The 22,963-nt window shown below is 48.7% G+C and overlaps 1 protein-coding gene across 1 annotated transcript in view; it reads left to right on the top strand.

The window, feature by feature from the left end:
* The window catches only part of FTO (FTO alpha-ketoglutarate dependent dioxygenase), a 392,115-nt gene extending 370,407 nt beyond the window's left edge, over positions 1-21,708 (top strand). The window contains exon 9 of the mRNA XM_030299609.1: positions 19,407-21,708. Within this exon, the coding sequence (XP_030155469.1) occupies positions 19,407-19,560 (154 nt within the window). The 3' untranslated portion in view covers positions 19,561-21,708. The remainder of the gene's footprint in view (positions 1-19,406) is intronic.
* Positions 21,709-22,963: the final 1,255 nt, after the last annotated feature.

The raw sequence follows: 22,963 nt of genomic DNA, 5'->3' as shown, positions 1-22,963 counted from the left end.
CAGAAGGGAAAGATGAACTCAGCCGGAGAATAAAATGCCATCACCCTCTGTTGGCTTGCTAAGCGTGGCTCTCAGGCCCGTTTTGGGGGGCTTGGAGAGGGAGGAGGGGGCGGCTGGTGGCTCCGAAGCCGAGTTGAGACTGAGAGCCCCAGGCCTTCCTCTGTCTTCAGGGCTTGCTGGAAAGCTAGGCTGCGGGGCCAGGCCCTATTTGAGCCTGTGTACCCGGAGGGGCCCAAGAAGCATGCCGGGGGCTGTGGTGGTGGACAAGAAAGTCAGCTGGTACAGTTACTTAGAAAACAAACACGAATATCTGAAGCCATTCCATTCCCGAGAGCACTTTGGGCAGAAAAAACATCTGTTTCCACTTTGCATCTTTGTTACTTTGACAGTTTTTCCTTAAGAGACCTGTAGTTGAAAGAAGTTTTAGAAAGCTGAGGTGTTTAAAGTGAGTATAGTCGCAGGCCCTTCATTTTCACTCTGCAAGGCCTCAGTTTTCGGTGGGATGGCAGAGTTTGGAGGAGGTGAGATGGACAGTCATTAAAAAAACCCACTTTTTCGACAGCAATCCTCAGATGACCCTACCTTTACTAAAGCAGCTAGGAACGTTGTAGGCAAATCCTCCCTTAAGATACAAAGGAATTGTTTTACCTGGTTGACTTCAAAGTCCTATAATGACCACGCCAAGAATTTCCTCCTTGCTGAGTTCCCAGAATTCTGACTGGTAGAAAGGAAATTAGAGCTGAAGGCGCTTATATGCTCTAACAACTGATTCACATCCCTAGCTCTGAGGTATTTTGTTCGCTTGGCCATCAGTTAGCATCTTTATCTGTTTTTACTGCACAGGTAATAGACAAATACAGTCACTTGATTCAAAAATTAAAACTTTATAAAGTGCTCTTAGACCGCTATCCCCAGTCTCTGACCTTCCTGACCTCCTAGGTGTTTTGCTGTGCATTTACGGATATATAGATGTACTGTGGACAAATACGTGCTTTCTTTTTTTGTTTCCGTGAATGGCTATTATGCTAATACAAATCAGTACCGAACTTGGTTGTGTTACTTAATACGTCTCATGTTTGGAAATCTTCCCATGTTAGGACATATAATATAAATCCGTTGTATCTATCTTACTTAATTGTTGCAGAGAAGTCCATAGTATGGCTATACCGTAGATAGAGTAGTATCATTCCCGATGGACATTTAGGTTGTTTCCAGTTTTATTTTATAAGCAGTTCTGCAGAACATCATTATCTGTTTGGAACTGAAATAGTTCAAACAATTATTTGAACAGTGTGCTAGTTTTGAGAATATTTATATTGATAGGGGAAAAAGTGGCAATCAGCTGTCAGAAATGCCCAAGTAAAGCTGGTTATTATGGTAGGTTTTTTGTCACACGGATTCAGATGTACAGAAGGTCAGACTACATATTGGAGGGAAGCCCTTATGGTGATAGCATTCTTTTGCATGATACGGTGTTTTCCATTTCCCTTATTGGCTAATGCTCACGTTATAAAGAGGTATCACTGATTATGTAAAGGATGGCTTGCTATTCGGATATGCATACATGCGTATAATAACCATTCCTCAGCCTCTCACAAATCCCATAGAGGGTGTCAGGAAGTTCTTTCAATGGATCAGATAATTTTGCCAGAAGGTTGGGTGGGGGCGGGGACGGCTCATGAGAAGTTCTACCTACTAGGGATCGCAGATGCCGTCCTTCCTCTGGACTGGAATTGGTAGCTGCTGAGATGTCCACCAGTTCCCTCCAGGTTGGTGGAAGAAATGAGGCATATACATGCAGTCTGATGCATTCGTAGAAGTGCAAAATGAAAACTTCCAATCTGAGTAAGTGTCTATTAAGGATTCTAGACGACGATTTTTTAAATAGCTCCCATTAATTACTGTCAGGTTTGGGGAATAACTCAAAGTTCAGTTACAGTGCTGTCGAGTAGAGGTTTGCTTTGGTGAAAACCAGCAACTGACCTGAGACTAGCACGCCTCTGGAAAGTATCCTTCCAGAGTACGTGAAACATTGGGTATTTCACATTCCTTCAACTTCGTTTCATTGGATTTCTCCAAAGCTAAAAATGTTTGTGCATCAAAGAACATTATTAACAAAGCGAGGAGACAACCTTGGGAATAAGGACAAAATATTGCAAATCGTGTATCTGATAAAGGTTTAATGTGCAGAACAGGGAAAGAGCTCCTGAAACCGAACAACAAAAAGACCGTCTAACTTAAAAATGGGCAAAGGACTTGATTAGACATTTCTCCAAAGAAGATCTACAAATGGCAAACAAGTACATGAAAAGATGTTTAGCATCATTAGTTATTTAAAAAAAAAAGTGGAATCAGATACAGAATGTAAGCATATCATCGACAGTTACAGAGGGATCCAGGTAAGGAACTAAAAATACAGAAAACACTATTTTCGGTTATTCGTTGCATAACAAATCACCCCAGGACTAAGTGGCTTAAAACAGCCACAGCTGTTATTTTCTCACAGAAGGCTTTCTGTGTGTTGACTGGGGCCCAAGGATAGAAGCTTCTTCTGCTGGCCTCACTGGGGGTGTTCCCTCACTCTAGTCAGGTCTGTAGCAGCTGGGGCAGAAAGGCCGGATTCAGTGAGACTCTATGTTTTAAGGCCTCTCTGTCTCCAAGTGGCCTTTCCATGTGGTCTCTGTGGCCAAGATACAGCCTTCTTGCATTGAGGCTTAACTCCAAAAAGCACGAGGGTCATGTCTGGAGACTGGTTTCCACAGTCACCACTCACACATACGCAGAATTAGGACAAGCCAGATCCTCCTGTACCATTGTAGGAAGCCAACAGATAGTACCTGAAGTTGACAAATCACGAAATAGCAGCATTAGAAACAAGTCCAAGGGTGAGATGGACTAAATGGGAGACATTTTTTTTTTTCCCAGTAATTTCTACACTCGGCATCGGACTCGAACTTATGACCCCAAGATCAAGAGTCACAGGCTCTCCCGGCGGAGCCAGCTGGGCAGCCCTAGATGGGAGACTCGTGCTTTTTCATTATATAAACGCTTCTGTATCATTAGGTGTCAGACTGGAAGGGTACATTGTTTCATTAATGTCAGAGGGTAGTGGTTTTGGAACATGGCTCTGAGGCCAGAGTGCTGGGGTTCATATCTTGGCCACATCACTCACAACCTCTGACCTTGGGCAAATTACAAAAGCACCCAGTGCCTCGCTGTTCCCATCAGTAAGATGGGGATGATAATCGTGCCAGCCTCATAGGGTTATTAGGATTATGTGAGAAAGACACGGAGAACCCCATCTGGCATAAAGTAGATCCTTAAAAACGGTTTGCTACTAACAGTTACGACATTAAAAAAGAAAAAGCAAGCAAGCCCACAGTGAACTAAGGTTCCCAAGACCTGGATTCGAGTCTCCTGACTCTGGCACAGAAGTGTTGAGCTCATGTCTGTTTAACCTGAGGCAATATGAGGTAAGGATTAGCTCCTAAGAACAGAGGTTTGTCAAATATGAAGTCTCCGAGAGCTAGCCAGGGCTGTCAAAAATTACCTTGGCAAAAAGAGAACTCCCTCCCTTCTTGGAGAGAGTTTCAGGTTCTTTACGGTTGAACTTGCTCCTTCCTCCTCCAACTATAACCACTGCGGAGAAATAATTCACAGACTCACTCACTGCCTGTCCAGAGACCTTTCTCCTGGGAAAGAACTTTATAAATCATGTTCAGTTAGTGGCCATAACTCCCAGGTGCTTACACAAGACCCAACTGGAAAAGGACATTAACTTGGAACCAATTAAATGGCTTCTAGTCTGCATTCGCCGGCCTCCCAAACGAATCTCTCCCAGAAGGCTGTTCACGTGGTCCACCCTAGGTGAAACCGTAAAGAAGCTAAAAATGGGCTTTGGAGACCCCCACCTCTCCCGCTCGCCCTAGGGAACGCAGAGCTCACGTGCACCAAGAAACAGCGTGATCTGAGAGGCGACTCAGAATACTCTCCTCCTTAGAAAGAGCTGCGCTGCGAAACGCCTTCCCCGCTTTTGTCCCCTTTCACCTGCGAGAAGTGAATTAATGGTACGCTTCCTGGCACTGGTCGGGAGCCAGAGTAAGCCCACTGTGGCGTCCCGGTGCCCCTCCATTCACACCACACAGGCAGGCCGCTTGCGGGTGGCGCCTGTCCATAGGACCCCAGACTCGTAACTTACCAGTGGCTGCCTTTGGGCACCAGAACCTTCATGAGTCAATCTCCAGCTAGGAAGTGCAGTTTAAATGAGGGACAGCGGGTCTCCCAGGTCCCGGGGTCTCACTCGAGCTAACCTACCAGCTGCTGCTGCAGAGAAAGCATAGTGGACCCTCAGTCAGGTATTCTGTGCCGACTCCCAGGTGGCCTTGACTGCAGAACCATTCTTCCAAAAAGTGTAAATTCTAGCTTAGCAGTCCGCCGAGAAGCGGGGCTCCCTGGCAGGCCAGGCATGGGGGCAGGAAGTTACAGCAGCTAATCAAGTCCTTGCTGTGCTGTCCTGACTCACTGGCGAGCCCTGGCCCGGTCCCAGCTGACCCCACTCCTGTAATGCTCAGCGAGGAGCCGGACTTCTCCATTAATCGGCCTGCCTTCAGGAACTTGTAACAGGCCTCTTGTTCCCAGACTCCTCTATAATGACATTCTGCACAAGCAGATGTCGTCCTTTGATTCCTTCTGACCTTCTGAATTTTGGCAAATGAGAAAGCGCCCGGGATCCACAGTGAGGGCCTTACGGGTGTCTTTCCTGCGCAAAGACTCTCTCGTCTTTCCACGCCGCCCCCGTCCCTAGCTGGCACGTGGCAAGGACGTGGCCCCGCTCGTCTTCCCCACTGGTAAAAAGCCTTCTTCCCCGGAGCCAGAGGGGGCTGTGAGATGAGGTGGCCGGTACTGGTCCACGCGTGAGTATTTACCAGATGTGACTCCGGGGCCCTGGGGCTGTCTCCGCTCGACAGATGAGCAAATACTGCCTGAGTGCCCTTCCCAAGGTCACCCCCCAAGCGAACACTGGTGCTGGGAGAATGAGATCACCCAGACAGCGAAGGAACCGCAGCCCCAGCTTTCAAAGCCCTGAAGTGTGAGATTTTTCGACCTCCCATTCAGGTCGCGGGAGTACAAGACCGTTAAGTAATGAATAGATCGCGGCTCATCTCCCCACTTGCTTTCTCTGCAGAGATGCCCAGGCGGGACAGTTATGGTTGTGATGATTAATTAATAAGCCCACCCAGTTAACCTGCAGTTTGGAGGCCACACTACAACCCTAAGGCAGTCTCCCTGGCAGCTCAGCCTTCCTTCCCGAGGCTCCGAGAGCACTGGCGGTGTCTCGGGCGGTGCAGCAAAACCGGGCTGGGGGACTTCAGAATGTGGTCTGCCTTCTATTGAAGTGCGAGTTTTAAAAACCCCTTTCAAACCAAGTCACTTTAGAAGCAGACCCAGCGCTGACTCAGAGGCCCGCTCAGTGTTCCGTGGCTCCCAGCGGATAGGATTACCCTGCTTCCTCAGCCTGAATCCACAGCCCCCAGAGAAAAAGAGGGGCATAAAATGGTTGTGAGCTGAGTTCCGAAGATACACATTGGGTGAACTTGGGAATACGGGAGGTTTCGGCGCTCCTTCGTCTTTTCTGTTCCACGGCAAGGGGAACAAGGCATCAAAGCCATTAGGACAGTCAGGTTCAGGGCCCTCCTCCCTCCCAGCCCTGGCGTGGGGAGTGGGGAGTAGCCTGTCAGCCTGGAAAGAGTCTTAAGGAGGAGATTTTGCTTCATCAAGCCAACGCTGCGTGTGGGTCAAGCAGAGGGGTTTACTCATGAGACGACCCGATTCCTAAAGGAGTTCTAGAGCTTTCTGCAGAGTGCGGGGCCAGAGATCCTATCACTCCCCTGCATGAAACCCTCCCGTACTTTCCCATCTCGCTTACAGTAAAATCAGTCTTGACGGTGGCTTCCCAGACCCTGGACTCCTCTGATCCCCTCCCCTCCTTCCCTTCATCACCCTCCCTCAGCCACAGCAGCCTCCTTGCTGTCCCCTAGAACATGCCCAACTTGTCCCCTAAAATACTCCTCCCCCCCCCCCCCGGAGAGATACCTAGCACAACCCCTGTGGCCAGCACCCTTCCCTCACCTTTCCAGAACAATTGTCTCCAGCAGAAACCGTCTTGGGATCTGTTTGCTTCCGTTGTGTGGCAGAGAACCGTTCTCGTCTTGCCCCCGTTCTTTCCTTCTTCCTTAAGTGTAGAATCTTGGTTTTGACAGAGGAGGGAAGAACACAGTGCATCCAGCTAAAAACCTACACTCCCAGCCCCTTCTAGCTTCTAGTCAGTGAGATAGATGCAGGGGTGGCTTCCTGTCCTCCCTTAAAAGGAGGTGGCAAGCGCACATTTTACCCCTCTGCCCCTTCTCCTGCTCCCTGGGACTGGAGATACGGTGGCCGGAGTGCCCTGGACCATGAGGTGAGCTCAAGGATAGTAGCCGTCAGCTAAGAATGACAGAGCAGCAAAGTGGAGGGAATGGCCTGGGTCCTGGATGTCTCTGGACTGCTGTCCCATGACCTCCCCAAACTCCTTTAACGTGAAAGACTTCCATCTTCTGTAGGCACTGCGGTTTCTAGACCCTCTTGCTGGCAGCTAAATGCAAAGTCTATAAGCAATACACGTGTTTGTCATCTGTCTTCCCCCACCGGAACGTAACCTCCGTGACACTTGGGATTTTGTCCTAGTTCACTGCTATCTGTAGATCCTGGTACCTCATAAGTATTTGTTGAATAATGAATGAAGGAACGAATGAATGAATGCACAGAGAAATAACAATAGTCTCTCTGCCCCAATCTGGGCTTCATCAGTAGGGCAGGCACATAGTAAGCTACACTGTGATCCTTCATCACTGGAGCCAGAAGCATAGATATTTATACGGGCAAGATGATTTTTACTATCTAAAGGTTAGCTGCAGAAACAGTGCCATTCAGTTCCTGGGGCTGTGAGATGGGGATTTGCTTTGGGTTTAAGACTAGGATGTCTCCAACATCTCTGGAGTCCAGACGCCTTGTTAGCACAGCCGCGCTGAGGCCACAGTTGCACGGACGTCTTGCCCTTCGACGGGAGAGCTGCAAGGAAGTGTGATTCTCTTCCCGTCACAAAACCTCCCTAAGCAAATAGAGCGGTGTCTTACCTCCGATCCTCCCTTTGGTCTTGGAATGACATGGCAGCTCGGAGAATCCGTGGTTTCTTTGGCTAGAGCAGAAGAGAGCCCGGTGGAATCTCTGACCCACATGGATATTACCTCTGAGGGGATTAGGGCTTGCCCGAAAAATTGGTTTATGCGTCAGAGTAACAGTGACTGGTAAAACTTTCGATTCTACCAGTAGAGGAAGTGCGGTTCAAAGGAAAGATGCTGGACTACCAAATGACCTCCATTCTGGGCCCAGCATCGTGACTTACGGAGCAAGCATGACCTCGGCTTCCTCTGTCTCCCCAAAAGGGTAACACCTGTCTTGCCTACCCTCATCGTGAGGGTCACGTGAGATAAGGTGTCTGGAGGTTAACCATGTTGGTATGTAAAATCCCCGTTTTCTAGAGATGGGAGAAACCTTAAGGATTGTCTCACGCAACCCTTCACTTTACAGACCTGAGCACCGACGAGCCGAAGGTCACGGTTTTGCTTCAGGCCACAGGGTAAGGTGGTGGCAGGGCTGGGGGTCTTGAATTCCCCGACCGGTGTTCTTCCACGAGCAGTGGCCCCTGGTGGTATTAGGCCTCCTTTGATTGCGCCTTGTGCTTTTACTGTTGTTACTGTAACATTGGTTATGTAGCGGGGAAATTCTAAAGAAGTAAGGTTCCGATGCAAGTCCTTTGCAATCATGTGTGCTTTCCACTGTGTTTACTGTGGCTCTAACAACGTGCCAAAGTCTGCCGTAGGCTTGGAGGGGACAGCAGTGGGCAAAGCAGACAGAACTCCCTGTCTTCAGGGAGCTTATTTTACACACACACACACACACACACACACACACACACACCCCAAACGGTATTCGGTGTTGTGTAGAAAGAAGATCGGGAGCACTAGGGTAGGAGTTGGAGGGAAGGGGAGATGTTTCTGTCGCAAGTGGGGCAGTCAAGACAGGCCTCACTGATTGGATTATGTTTGAGCAGTGACCTGAAGGCTGAGAGGGCAAGCCACATGGATGTCTTTAGGGGAAGAATTTTCAAGGTAGAAGAAACAGCAGCTACTAAGACCCTGAGAGTGTTCTTTGCCTGTTCCAGGGAGAGCAGACGAGCCAGTACAGACGGGCACAAAGGAAGCAGTGGGAGAAGGTGGAAGGCGTTGAGGGTCAGAGAGCCGCACGGGGAAGGGGTAGGTCACAAAGGGACTTGCGGACCGTTGTAAGAATTTCGACTTTGACTCAGCTTTGAAAGCAGTGCAGAGCAGAAACTCATCGGAAGGCTGGTGTGCCCTTGATGAATCGGCATTTCGCTTTGGCCCACCGTTTTCTACTTCTGAGTTTGCCCCACCCCGTTGGTGTTGGGCCGCCCCGAGTTTTCTCCTGGGAGTGCTCTTGACCTGTTCGTGAATGTTCTTTAAGGAAGAGAAGAGAAACAAAGGCCCAGTAGCCTCATGTCCGGAATAAGGTTAAAATAAATTTCGGAGATGTTTCTCGGCCTCCCAAAACCAATTAAGCGGGTTACACGGAAGTATTTCTAAAAACAGCAGTACAGTGGAGATAGACTGACAGGTGAGCAGATGGGGGAACCATCAACTCAAATTTATTTCACAGCTTACAACTCAAATGAGCATTCCAAAGTCAGAACAGCTGGCCCTTTATTCTGTAAGCCATTGTCCTTTGCTTGGCTCATCTCTCAGGAGTATGAGTGGATTATGCTCAGTGGCTGTCTGTCTGTCTGTCGGTCTTTGACTTTGCAGGGAAAAATCCTTTGTAGAAACCAGGCTTTTGACGTAAATCAGATTTCTCCGTAATGCCTGCTTCTTGCATGGGTTATGAAGTTTCTAGATTCTGCAAATCAGTGACATTGGCCTGTCAGCTTTCATTTTCAGAAGTGTATCCGTAACCTACGTGACTGTTATTGTCAGATTCTGAGTAAATGGAATTTAATCAAATAGTCAAAAAGCAAAATCTTCAGATTTGTCAGAAGAAACATATATATATGTACATATATATATACACACACACATAATATGTATATATATATACCTATGTATGTATATACATATTATGTGTGTGTGTATATATGTGTGTGTGTGTGTGTGTGTGTGTGTGTGTGTGTGTGTGTATATATATAATGGTATGTCTAAAAATCACAGCCGCCTTGAATTGATGGTCATAAGTTATTCTGGAACCTTTCTGAAGTTTGAGACTGTCCCATGCAAACTTGACGTAAGTTTCAAGCGGCGAGGAAGTCCTGAAATTTGGAAAGGGCTATCTTTTGTCAATCACGGTCCTTTGTGGGATACTGTGCTGACAGGACAGCAGAGAAACCGTATTCTCTGGCAGAAAAGAGGGCTTGATGCTAGCCGGTGGGGATTTTGTTCCAGTAATTCCATCAAATTGGACCTTCTGCCATGCTGCAGGGATAGCATTAATATCACTCATTAAGTCATACGCCCTGTATGCTTCCCTCCCAATGGCAGAGTCGCTGGCAGAATATATTTTCTTCCAAAGTGTTTGTTTTCATTGTTGCCCTTTAAAAATAATGAGTTCATTCTATTCCCTTGCAAGGAAAGTTACTCTAGACTGCTTTGAAATTGTATATCTTTTGTTGGGCACATTTCTGCAATGATTCCATAGCTTTGTGTGCTGGGGAACCCAACCCGGCCTCTCTTAAAGCTCCTGACCAAGCTGCCTCAGACTTGATACATATAATCGTCCAGCCTATTTGACCTTTATATTGTTACCCTTGGCCAGGTAGAAGTCATGCAAGTTTCAGGTGACCCTATCATGTGACCAGAGACCAAAGGTCAGCAGCTCCTAAATGTTGAGCTGTCAAGGTAGCCCATTCATCACTATCATTATATAACTGACAAGCCGACAAACGAACCTCGGGATGAAATTGTTCTCAATCCTCTGCCCCCTGGGTTTACACCCCAGCGGTAGGTCAAGCAGGCTCGCATGTTAAATGGTTCCACGGGCCTATCGGAGTCCCCAGAGTAAGGGAAGGACTCCAAGAGACCTGTTCTATGTGCCAGACCCTGCAAAGTCACCGGTTGTTTGCTCAGGGAGCCACGCTGCAAGGCTCTAAGAGCCAAGCCTGAGTCCCGTGTCCTCTGAAACGGACGCGACTCTAATGTGAGCTCTTCATGGGCCCAGACACACCCTCATGGCCCCCCTCCCACGTTCCACCTGAGCATCTTTGTGGTCTTTTGTGACAGGTTGACATGGTACGCTGTTCTCACAAACTGGCCCGATCTGAAGAGTCCCTTGTGAAACTTGCCGACGGACCAGACCCTCCTCTGGAGGGTCTGACCTGGGGCTAGATGCCTTTGGAAAACGGTATTTTCGACAAGGACCCAAAGTGGTTCTTCTGATGTTGGTATTTTGGAATCATACAAAGAGCTTGAGATTTGGAGTCAGGTGGCTTTGCCAAGTCCTGTCTCTATCCTTTGTTTGGCTGTGGAATCGAGGACAAGTCCACTAATCTTCTGGGCCTCAGTTTCCATTTTGAAGACAACTCTTTATTTAAAGAGACGTATGAAGTGCCAGGCACTCGGTATTTATTATGGGCTATTTGTAATGTTTTTATTAGCATTATTACTCCCCCTTTGGTCTGAGGGGAGATGTCACTGGAGGGCCACTGGCGTAAGATAGAATTTCTTTATAGTTCCCTCCCCTAGCAACAAGAACGTCTGAAGTTTTCAAAGAAGCAGTCTCAGAGGGGTAAGGAGATGTGAGGGTAGCACAGTATAGTCACGGGCTGGGAAGAAGCCCCGGGGGGAGGCGGAAGGTGCTAGCAGTGGAAGGGAAAAGGGCGAGGTACTCCTGGACCTGAAGGAAAGAGTGGAGGGGCCTTCGAGCCATTCTTTTGCCACAAAGCGTCCCCGACTTTTATACCAGCAAGAGGCTCTTTTGACCCATTTCTCTTCATCCCCTGACTTCCCCGAGGTACGAACAGGACATCGTTATCCCTTACCCCAGATTCTTCCCCTCTTTTGTGGAGTCCGCCATTAGCCGGTGGGGGGGGGGGGGCTCTTAGCAGTGACGTAGAGTGGGAAGAAGCCCCGGGTCCGTGCGCCAGGGGGCCGGGAAACCCTTTTCAAAAGAACTCTCCCCTTGGAGTCCCAAGTTGGAACTCTGTATGGTTTTTTTCCTTCACTTCACAAAATAAAACCCCAAACCCTAATGTTCATGGTTATTGGGCTCTATAGCGTATGCGTGTTACATTTCAGAGAAATCGTAGGCAGTAGAAGAATTGCGAACTGTGAAAAACACTGTTTAGCTGGAGAAGGCCTTTGGAGTCCCAAACAGATGTGGAGAACACAAGTCCTTGCCAACAGCTGGGCCTTGCCAGTACTGTTCCCTTCACTTCCCAGTGGGTAGACGGACCCCGAGAGTACGCTGACTGATTGCGGGTAGACAGCAGGCTTATCCGTGCTTGAAAAACGGCTTGGTTCGCCACGTGGCATTGGGCACAGGCATTCCAAGGCATCGTGGGGACATTTGGTTTTTAACACACCTAAGCAGACTCTTTCTTCTGTCAGGCTTTTCACGTCTTCCCTGAAGTGTGAACCCCCCCGAGTAGACTCTTATACGACCAGAAGTGAAGCCAAGCCTACTTTCTCAAGTGGTTGTGGTTGAAAAATACCACCAACAAAAAAAGGGTATATTGATCTGAAAAAAAGAAAAGAGGAAAAAAAAAAAAAAAAAAAGCTGACCCACGGGCCAAAGTTTGGCTTTTCCTCACTCTGATGTGTGTTGACTTTACTGATCTGGAAACATTAACATGTGGTACAGAGGCAAGAGGTTAAAAGCCTTTCAAAGAGCGGGTGAACATGCCCTTTGTTGAAGCTCATTTAGCAATTGGATTTGCTTGGTGGTTCTGCAGTAGGTAAACTGAGTTATACAGATTTAAGAAGCTGATTTTATAAAACCAGCTTTGTCAAAGTAGACAAAGTAGCTATGACAGGGCAGCTCTTTATTTTCAGAGTTGTCCACGGTGCTGTGATGGCAGTGACGGAAAGTCCGAGAAGACCACTCCTGAATTGGTTAGCTCACTCGCTCTTCTTTCGAAAAGCGTCACTTATGATAAACTGGACTGTGTGTTCTTCTCATGACTAAGACAGATTATTTGGAGCAAAGCCTAGTGAGCCCAGCAAAACCAGTGCAGTGGACTGGTCTCTTACTCGAGGTTAGATTTGAAATGTGGTGTTTAAGGTAGACATCACGGAGAGTGAGAATTATGTGTGAAAATCCCTGAACTTGTACATAAGGTACTGTCCAGGATTTAGATTGTATGGTATAGGAAAAATACTTCTGTTTAGACACTGGAATCACCCTGGGTGGCAAGATGCTGTAGCACTCTTGGTCCCGTCGAGAAGGGAAGAATGGAGAACTTTCCGATCCTCCCAAGCATAAGAGGCCATAGAGGAGATTGTTGCCCAATTATATCCTTACTTCCCGCTATTTTCATGCTGATCCGGGCCACTGGGTTTTGCAAGTTAAATGTAGATTTGATGGGAAGCCTCGCATGCTGGCTTATATCCTTTGAGGGAGTGCATTCTGATGTGGCTGATATCCTAAAACAGACTCCTGTTTAACATCAGCCAGAATGACTGTCAACTCCTCGTTGTAAATTACAGTTCTGGAAAAAACTCTGACTTGAAGAGAAGTGTACTCTTTTCGTCACGGGGTATTTCCTGGTGAAGTTGTTAGTTTACAATTCTTTTAGCGTTTGTTTATTTTTTAGGGAGAGAGAGACAGAGACAGACAGACAGAGCATGAGCGGGGGAGGGGCAGAGAGAGAGGGAGACACAGAATCGGAAGCAGGCTTCAGGCTATGAGCTGGCAGCACAGAGCCCGACGCGGGGCTCGAGCTCACGAACCATGCGATCATGTCCTGAACCGAAGTCGGACGCTTAACGGAACGAGCCACCCAGGCACCCCTGAAGTTGGTAGTTTAAATCACTCTCACCTTTAGGAATGTGATTTCTTTCATTTTTATTTATAAGCGTTACAAGCGCCTCTGGCCAACATTGAATAATGAGTTGTATCTTTTAAATAGGACCTGTATTTTGGGGCTCCTGGGTGGCTCACTGAGTTAAATGTCTGACTCTTGATTTTGGCTCAGGTCATGATCTCACGGTTGTGAGATCGAGCCCCATGTCGGGCCCTGCACTGGGTGGGGAACCTGCTTAAGATTCTCTCTCTCCCTCTGCCCCTCTCCCCAGCTCACACTCTCGGGCTCTCTCTCTCTCTCTCTCAAAAATTAAAATAAAATAGGACCTGTATCTATACATAGAGGAAAAGGAGGTCGACGCATAATTATACATCTGTGTGACATTTTACCCATTTTAAAGGGCTTTTGTATACATATTTGGTTTTATCTTCCCATAATCCAGTGAAGCAGAGAAGCACTAGTTTCCTGTAACATCTAAGAAACTAACAGGTTGAGAGATTTTTCCCAGGAGCACAATCAGAAGTAGTTTATGCTCTTAGAAGATGAACACGTGTCTTTCATTTCTGCAGACTTTATAGATGCTTATGGCGAAACTCAAAGTCATCAGAACGAAAAGGAAGTTTTGTCAGTCATTTGCTATAATGATAGTCCTTCTAGAACTTGAAGGGGAAAAAAAGCTTTGTTCCTCCTTCCCCTCCCTGAAATGGTTTGGAATCTCCTGAATATGTAAGCTTGTCAAGAACGGCTAAGTAGTCAGGGGACAGGGCCCCTTTCGTCCACATGGAAACGCATGACAACAGTGGAATGTGGTGGAAGGGGCAGCCAGCCAGATGCCCAGGTCTGGCCCAGGCCTGGCTCTCCCACTTTCCGTCAGTTAACTGTGGGTGAGGCAGCCCTCACAATGGGGATCAAATACCCACCTCCCCCATCTCCCTTAGTTTGTAAAACTCGAACTAACACAGTGCTGGGTACTAAGAGTCTTTTGGACATTGAAACAATATACAGAATGTAATTCTTGTAATCAGGAGTTGCTCTCTTCTTCCCCACTAAAAGATTCCCTCTTAGGAGTTTATTTTTCTTGTCCGCTCTGCAGTGTGTGGCTAGTAATATTTCCCCATCAAGTTCTGGGTTTTTCTGTATTTTTTTTTTTTTTTGAAGCTGGCTTATCTTGCCGAATCTTCCAGCAGAAACCATTTCTCCTGAAATCTTTATCATGTCACCAAGAGTTATGTAAATGCTACCTGTCCTTCATTATTTGTTGCAAAATTTAGGGACAAGGAGGAAGACCGTATATGTTTTCTTAAAATCAATGGCCAGCACATTACTGTAAAACCTATTGATTAAAAACACAAAGTATAATGTTAGTCATTTAGTCTGTGAAGTGATGCAATAAGGGAAGAAATTTATCCTTTGACTTTTGCATTAACCTTTTATTGACTGCTTGCATACCCATAATTAACACACACTTTAGCTAAAGTGGTTAATTTTAGCACGGTGACCAGTGCTCGCTAATGTAGCTGAAATCCGGATCACCCAGATGTAAGTGTGGCCCCGGGGGAAATCAGCGGGGCTGAGGCCCTGTGTGAGTTACACCTGTGGGGAGAGAGTCTGCTCCCATCGGCCAGCCAACACTTTTCCGTTGCTTCCTGTCGTGTCACCAGGTCCTTCGGGGTGAACCATTCCTAGTATCGAGGGGTTTTGGGGGTGGCTCATAGCATCCTTGGAATCAAAATAAAGTGCATTCGAGAGGGAGAGAGATGCCACATGTGTGATTTTCCTTTGCTCTCTTGGTAATGCTTCACACGAGGGGCCGGGGGGCTTCTGGGTAGCTTCAAGTTCATTTGCTCACCAAGAAGCATTAAAAACAGGATTTGCTTGGGGCGCCTGGATGGTTCAGTCAGTTAAGCTTCCAACTCTTGGTGTCAGCTCCGGTCATGATCTCACGCTTCGTGGGATCAAGCCCCGCCTCGGGCTCCACGTTGACAGCGTGGAGCCTGCTTGAGGTTCTCTCCTCTCTCTCTCTCTGCCCCTCCTCTCTCTCTCTCTCTTCTCAAAATAAATAAATAAACACTTAAAATTTAACTAAATGAATAAAATAGGATTTTAGGATGCGAATAGAGAGAACAAGGTTGAAAGGGGAAAAGATCATTTTCTTACTGTTTGAGTGGGTCCAGAATGATCTACTCTCCTTGGGAGCGTGGAGTTTAAGGAGATTTTTTTTTTCAACCTTCTTGAGAAAAGCCATCCAGCTGTGGTCATTAAAACCAGCTTATCTGCGTGCAGAGATCTATTTGGATGACAGCAGCACCCCCCTTGTTTTCTGGGTAGAAGTTTGTCTCAAGTAGAAACACCATTTGAACCAAAACCAAAAGCCAGCGTTTTCATGCCGTCATACCCGGATGGTCCCTGCACGCACTACACTGTGTCGTCAGCCGCATCTCAGTTTGGAGGCAAGACCGTCCACGTCCCCTTGGCAGGCAGGCCCATGGCACACGGATGTTGTAGTAGAAGGCGGGGGGGGGGGGGGGAGGGGGCGGGGAGTAACTGACAGGTGGGGAACATGGCCAGCATATCAGCCAGGACTCTCTGGTCGCAAGTGACAGGAAACCCTAACTCAATAACGAATTGTGAAACTGAAAAAAGTCTAAGCATACCCGGCTTCAAGTGAGGCTTGATCCAGCCGTGAACAGTATCACCCAGGAGCCAGCCCCTTGCCCCGCGTAGCAAAATGACCGCGGCGGTCCCAGAGGGTGAGCCCTGATGGTTCACAGGAGATGAGAGAGGCTTCTGCCGCAGCCCCCACACCAGGCCTCTGGTTTAGTGTCTCACTCTGGCCCTGGATTGGGTCACGTGCTTCCCCGTAAGCCTCTTCCCGTGGCTGGGTGAGTGTGGTGTGCTCCTTGGGTGGAGCCAGTCAAGGCTGTCCCCTGCTGTAGAGATGAAGCCGATCCCACCAGACCACGTGGCCAAGCATGGGGAAGGGACAGGTTGCCTGCAGGAAAAGTCCCATCTTCTTGGTGCGGGAAGGTAGGGATAGACACAGGCTGCAAATGTTCACCGGGGTCAGCATTCCTAAAACACGCCCTGAGAGAACTTAGGGCCCCTTTATTTTGCATACCGTAGAGCGTATGTGCTAAGCAACAATCCGACTTTCTCTCCCGCAAATGCCAAGTCAGTCTGGAAGAGCCGCCGCTCAGAAAGTCGGACGACGGCGCCTTTTGTTAATTCTAGGTCTTCCGGAACAACTGTTGGGTCTTTCCGAATCTGAGCGTTTTCGCCCGTCACTGGAAAGCTGTCGCAGCTTGGATACGTACACCTCAGCATCCTGGAGTATCACACTGCGATAGGATTCAGCCACGGGCTCCATTTGGCTCGAGCCAGAAAGAACTGCTTCCGAATCTCCAGAGCTTCTAGAGAGAGCCAGTCCGGAGGCCCCCCACTCAGCTGGTATGAAGGGAGGGCACTGTCACAGGGACCACAGGCAGCTTGCTCTATGCTTGACTTTACCATCTGTCCCTCGCTCGTGCTCATAGTAGAAGTAACGGCAGTGGTAATAATATGTAATATCTGCTGAGTGCTTCCTGCATGCCCGGCAGTGTCCTGAGCACTCCGCGTGTATTAATCGATTTAACCTTTGCAACAGCCCCGTAAGTAAGTGTTAGCATCATCATCATCATCCCCACTCGCTCACCGTTAACCACGACGCTTCGACCTCCCTCCTGCCCCGTCTTAGGAGATGAGCCAAGAAGAGGCAGAATGAGTGATCTGAGCAAGAGAAGTTAAAACTGAAAAGGGGCTGTGCCTTCAAGCAATTCTCAGTCCCCTCTTTCTCAGAAAGTTCCGCGGTCTGGCACGGTGTCGAATCAGACGGTTCGATCTGAGGTGGCCGTGACCGTCCTCTCCTGTGGGTTAACGCATCACCCGAAACAGCGAGCCCTCTGCTGGGCCCCATCGCCACCTTCTGGAAATTGGCCAGGAGCACTGGTATTAAAGGGAGTTTCAAAGCGACCTGAAAAATCTGGATTAAGACCCTAAAGAAACCCAACCAAGGGCTCTACCTTTAGCCCAGAGGGAGGCAGCGAATGTACACAGCTCCTAGGCTCTCGGGGCCTGGATGGAAAGGAGCTGGTGCCCGCACCAGCCAGGCTTTGGGTCGCAGAACATCGCAGAACCAGAAGAAAACCTTTACCCAGAAGAAAAGCTGGTGGGAAGCTTCTGGAACGCGGCCGAAGCCAACCTCTGCAGCAGAGGATTGAATGTTTGTCACGCTTTCTCAAAGTGAGGGGGCAAACCCGCTTGACAGGTGAAAAAGCATCTCTATTGACTTTTTACAAACCTTATGATATTCTAGGTGGATCGACACTTATCATAGCCCTTTAATCTGCCAGCCAGGATAATGTGCGCGCAGATAATTTATCCGCTGAGAGGTTGAAATGCTCAATTTGGAATAACTTTCCCCACCTAGTAAATTGAGCATCACTCTGTGCTTCTGAAGCAGAGAGAAAGCGCAATTTGCAAAGCTGTGCCGAGTTCCTTTGTAATTAGTCGCAGCTTCCCCTGAATATTAATTCCCTCCCATGCCTTTCATGTGATTTAGAGACTGTCTCTAGAACTACAGAGATGCACCCTCAGAACCACGACAGCAAGCGACAGAGTGTCAAACACCTATTATTAAGTAGCCTGCAGAATGCACCCTCTGTTCTTTAGTGCTGTGTGGGGCTTATCAGTGCAAACAGTTTAATATTTATGCTAAGAGGATTGTCAAAAGCAGCTTCTGTTGCTTTAATTCTTGTTTTAAATAAATAATGAGAACATTTAAACACATTACTCTTCTTGGGGCCCTGAGGTCAGCTAATCTTATTATTTATGAAGTGATGTGCTACATAATAGTACTTAGCGCATGTTAACAGACGCTATTATCAGGGTCTGATGCGGAGAGCCGAAGATATATTGGAATGTTATGTGTAATGTACGACGGATTGAGTGCATAGGATGCCGGTATAGCAATTAACCACGCGAGAAAATAGGTATAAAGTTGAAGTATGTTTTCCCGCGGGGATCCCCTCACCATTAATAATTCCCCAGAGAAGACGATGTCTTTTCGTCACGAACCTTCTCTACCACCGCGCCTGGAACGAGGGCCAAGGAGATTCCGTTCTTTGATCTCTTCATAGCTAGCCCCACACGGAAGGCAAACCGTGGGCAGGACCACTTTTTAACGGATTTAGAGAACAATGCAGAGGTGGTGGGGGCGGGGAGGAACTCTTCCTGCTCTTTCAAGTGGACTCACGGTACTTCTTTTGAGCGTATACCCTTCCACCGCCCTGCGCTCCCAGACAGGAGGGAAACTGTTCATTTCGCACTGCAATTTGTTGCATTCTCTTATTACATGCTCTCTGATCCTCGTTTCGCAGACAAATAAAGCCAAAGCCACTGGGCTTTCCCAGACCAATTTTAAATAAGCCGGTCTCTCTGAGAGGTAGATGCCTGCCAGGGGGTGACGGTGTCGCCCCAACTTTTTTTTTTTTTTCTTACAAGGCTATAATTTAGTTGCATATGATAATTAATTTCTCTACTATTGATGAATAATCCATTTAATAAAAACCGTGATTTAAGTGTTTTCCTTAGGGAGTAACTCTTGCTAGCCTTTTAATTTAATTTTGTGGAAGTTTTCCCCACCTATTCATCAGTGGAAATGATTATTAACCTCTATTTGCATATATCCTTATAAATCGGTCTCTCCTTGGAGTGCCTTTTTCTGAGCACAGCAAGCTGGGACACTTGTAAATCTCTAGAATCTCCAAAGTCAATCCCAGCCTGTAATATTGTTTAATCTATTCTTGGACGTTTTAATGCAGTAAATTCAATTTAATCTTTCCCAGTAATCTAGTGATACATCGAAATCCCACAAACATTTAAATCTGATAATGGCTTAATCACACACTTTAAATAACGGTTGAGATAATGAAAAAATAATTCACCATTTTAAAGGCAGAGTAACTGAATTTCCCTGGTGATTGGCTTCTGTGGAGGCCACTGGAGATAATACGAAGCAGGGAATTGAAAAAAGAAAAAGCGGTTCCGGCACCACGAAGAACAATTCTTCTGTCTTAGAGGCACCGGCTTTCTGCCTGGTGAACTCATGATTCTTTCGTCTCATCACCACCACCACCGTGGAGGATTGTCTTTGGAATGTTTGGCAATGTCGTTCCAAACTGCACACGGGTTTGAGTCTTCTAGGAGCTTCTTCCCATGGATTAATTACCTCTTCCTATTCTTCCAGGTGCCAGTCCCGAATTGCCCGAACCTTACCTGTGGACCAGAAGCCAGAATGTCGGCCATATTGGGAAAAGGATGATCCTTCGATGCCTCTGCCGTTTGATCTCACAGACGCCGTTTCAGAACTCAGAGGTCTGCTTCTGGAAGCCAAACCCTAGAAGGAGCACAAGTCTCAGGTGGAGGAGGAAAAGATCTTTTTGGCTTCCTTCCTCCGACCATGTCATGGGCTTGGACAAGGGTAGACTTGGCCTTTAGATTGTAGAACCTGGGTCCCAGATGGAAAGAGTAGGGAATGGAGCCCATGAATATTAAAACGTTTAAAAAAATGACGCAGTGTTATAATCTGATTCGGTATGAAACAAGAACCTGCCCCCAAAATACTGTTCCCCTCTTGGATTTTTAAGGTGAGGCCTTCGTCTCCCAAGGGCCATGGTGACAGAGGTGAGCCCAGCCTGTGACAGAGCCCATCCTCCTTTCCACCTTCCCAAACCTGTTCAGAGACTCTAGAGTAGAAGACTCTGAAGTCCTCCAGGGGAAGATGGAATCTAGATCCGTTCTGCCCAGTTTCTCATGACGTCATCTAGAGGCTGTGCTGTCCAGTAGGTAGCCGCTAACTGGGTGTGGCTTCTTAAATTCCATTTCAGTTGTAATCAAAACTTCAGTTCCTCGACTGCCCCAGCCACATGTCAAGTGCTTAATAGCCACATGTGGCCGGTGACTAGCGTATTGGGCAGCACAGATGCAGGACCTTTTCATCATCATAGAACGTTCCGTTGGATCACACTTCCGTAAAAAGTTTGAGAGCAGGAGAGTCTCTTCTCCACTGTCTGTAGTCCCTACCCCCATGGGCGGAACGAGTCGTTAAAGAGTTGCCACTTGCCCTTCTGTGAGACAGACCTCCATAAAAGCCCGAGTTACGAGTTCTCTATCTGCCCCCAGGAATGAAGAGGCGTCAGAAATTAAAATGCACTCGACATCTGTCGTGAGGAAGTTTCCCTGATCTAATGAAAGAGACCCAGCCCTGTTTGCATTGCTTCATGGATGTAGCCTGCACATGCATTTTTCTAGAATCACCCCCATTCATAGGTGGTAGGTCGAGGCCTGAGGAGCCCCGGGGCCCCGTCCTGATGACAGCGGTGCATCAGAAGGGCGATGGATAGTAGAGGTTAAAACCTGGGCTCTGGTTTTAGAGTGCCTGGGTCAAAACACACACTGGCTTTGTGATCTTCGGCACGTCACCGTGCCTCAGTTTCCTCACCTGTATGATGGAGACACGAAAGGCACCGACTCACGAGGGGAAGATGAAGTGGAATAACCTGGCTACAGGCGTAGAACGAATTCTGACAGGTAGTTAGATACCCAGTGCATATTAGTATTATTATGTGTCGGTAAAGCTGGCCTGACGTAGACGTTGTCCGTCCTTCCCATGCCCGTGTACCAGTTTTGTCCCTTTTTGGCTTGGCTCCTGCCCTTCGGTGACCCCGGAAATCGCGAGAGTAGCTAGCCCCTCTCCCCAGCCCATTGCCTTCTCTTGTAGTGGTTTACAGCGGTAGGTTGGAAGGTGAGCAGCTGTTCGGCCCATTGAGAGGCGCGCGGAGAACCAAACTCCGTCCCGCCATTAGACCCTGCCTGGTTCAAGGTAGCGTCCACTTCTGCGGAGATAACCCCCGCGAGGCCGTGTGACCCAAAGAAGCCAGGGCTTCATCGTCTGGAGACTCCGTTCTCTCAGGCCTCGGTCTCCTCATCAGCAGACGAGAGACAGGGTGCCGCCTCCCCGGGCGCTTGTCGAGATCAAACGAGATCGCGGAGGTATGGAGCGTGTGGCGCATAGGAATCGCAGCCCGGGGAACCCAGGCCGCGTAGCCTCCTGTTTTCTTTAGTCCCAGCGCTTGTTCTGTGTTAAAGTTCCTTAGGTGCCAGTATTTAAAAATTGGGAGATTTCGTATAAAGTAAAAGCGTGCGTATTCTCTTCAGAAATTCCGAACATCTGGCAGTCCTAGGCCTCCATCCTGGCCTGGCGATGAGCTAAGTAGTGTCTTCTCGCTCTTAGGCGGGATGTGAGCCCTCCATGGCCCCTGTTGCTCCCTATCACCATTGATCCTAAACCCGACCCCTGGTGTCAGCACTCTCCAAACCCGCTTGCTTACACCCCTGCCTTAGAAATAGATGATCATGCTTAGTGCTTAACCCCAATATGTGTGATGACTGTTGAGCTATATTTGTGAACTACTTGTAGTAATATGTCTTGTACCTCATAAAACATTCATAAACAATAAAACTATTAAAAGGATAAGATAAGAACCCGAGAGAGGCGCTCCGCTCTTTCCTCCGTGCACGCTGGTGGCTGGGCCTGCTTCCTGGGCTTGGGTGGGGCTAGTCGGTGGAGATAGTCCAGGTGGGGCCTGTGATGCACAGCCAGGGTTGGAGGAACCACTCCCTGGAGCGAATCCAGAAGGGGAGATCTCGTTTTCGCGGAGGAAATGATGGCTTTCGGCAAGCAGGAGCTCAGCGCGTTCGAGGCTGACGTAGTCTCTACTGGGAGGTTTCGGGTGGGCAGAAGGAGGGACGGCCAGAGACGATAAAAAGTGGGTTGCGGCGGGCACCGGCCATCAATTCCGTTCCCGCAGGGCCAAGGGAAGGCCTGTTTCTCCCCCCGAGAGCCAGGGAAGGACTTACCTGGGAACAGGGGCCGTGTGCGTGGTTGAGGGAGTAGGAAGCCTGGCCCTGGGACCACCTTGAGTGAGCTGTCCCCTCCGTGCTTCCTGCCGGCTTCCCCACCCCCTGGGCCCAGCCGTCCTGAGAAAAGTGATCTGACGAGAGACATCCCTGTGCGCTGAGGTCCTCCTGACTCCCTCTCCCTTCAGACCTTTCCCTCGCTCCCACAAACCTTTCCTGACCACCTCGGTGGCAGCGGTGAGCCCCGAGCATCCAAGGCACGTCCCTGCCTTCCAAGGGCTCCTCTGTGCCAGCCCCCGTGCCGACTGCCAGGGATACGCAGTGACCCAAACAGGAGCCTATCAGGGGGAGACGGACGGTAAACCGGCAAATGAAGAGCAAGATGGTCGTACGTTCCAGGAAGGGAACCCGCTGGGTGCTGGGGATTGACGACAGCTGGCTTCGATTAGGCGGTCAAGGAAAGAAGGTGACAGGCGATGGGGAAGAGCTTTCCAGGGAAGGGAACCGTGGTCGCGAAGGCCCTGAGGCAGGAAAGCGCAGGAGCAGGAGAGAGGCAGCTCCGGAGCTTGTAGGTTTGGTCCCAAGTGCCCAAGAAATACCCAAGGGGTCCCACGCAGGGAGGGGGCGGGGCAGCCTACCGTGATATTCTTGTGCTTTGAGATGATGGCCCTGGCACTCCACAGTGTCTCTGAGAGAGCCGAGGGACCGCCCGAAGGCACCGCTTTCTAACTGGGACCCCACACCCGAAGCGCAGATCTCAACAAGGGGCAGGTGTCCTGCAGATGCCTCCAAGTGCATGAAGGGGCGCCTCGCCCTGCTGCCTCACTGCAAACAGCTCCCACCCCCCCCCCCCCCCCCCCCCCGCCCCCGGTGGCCTCCTCAGCA

Source organism: Lynx canadensis, chromosome E2 (assembly GCF_007474595.2).
Source record: "Lynx canadensis isolate LIC74 chromosome E2, mLynCan4.pri.v2, whole genome shotgun sequence".
Taxonomy (NCBI): Eukaryota; Metazoa; Chordata; class Mammalia; order Carnivora; family Felidae; genus Lynx; species Lynx canadensis.
The sequence above is the reverse complement of the archived record's forward strand: the minus strand, read 5'-3'. Positions and strand labels throughout refer to the sequence as shown.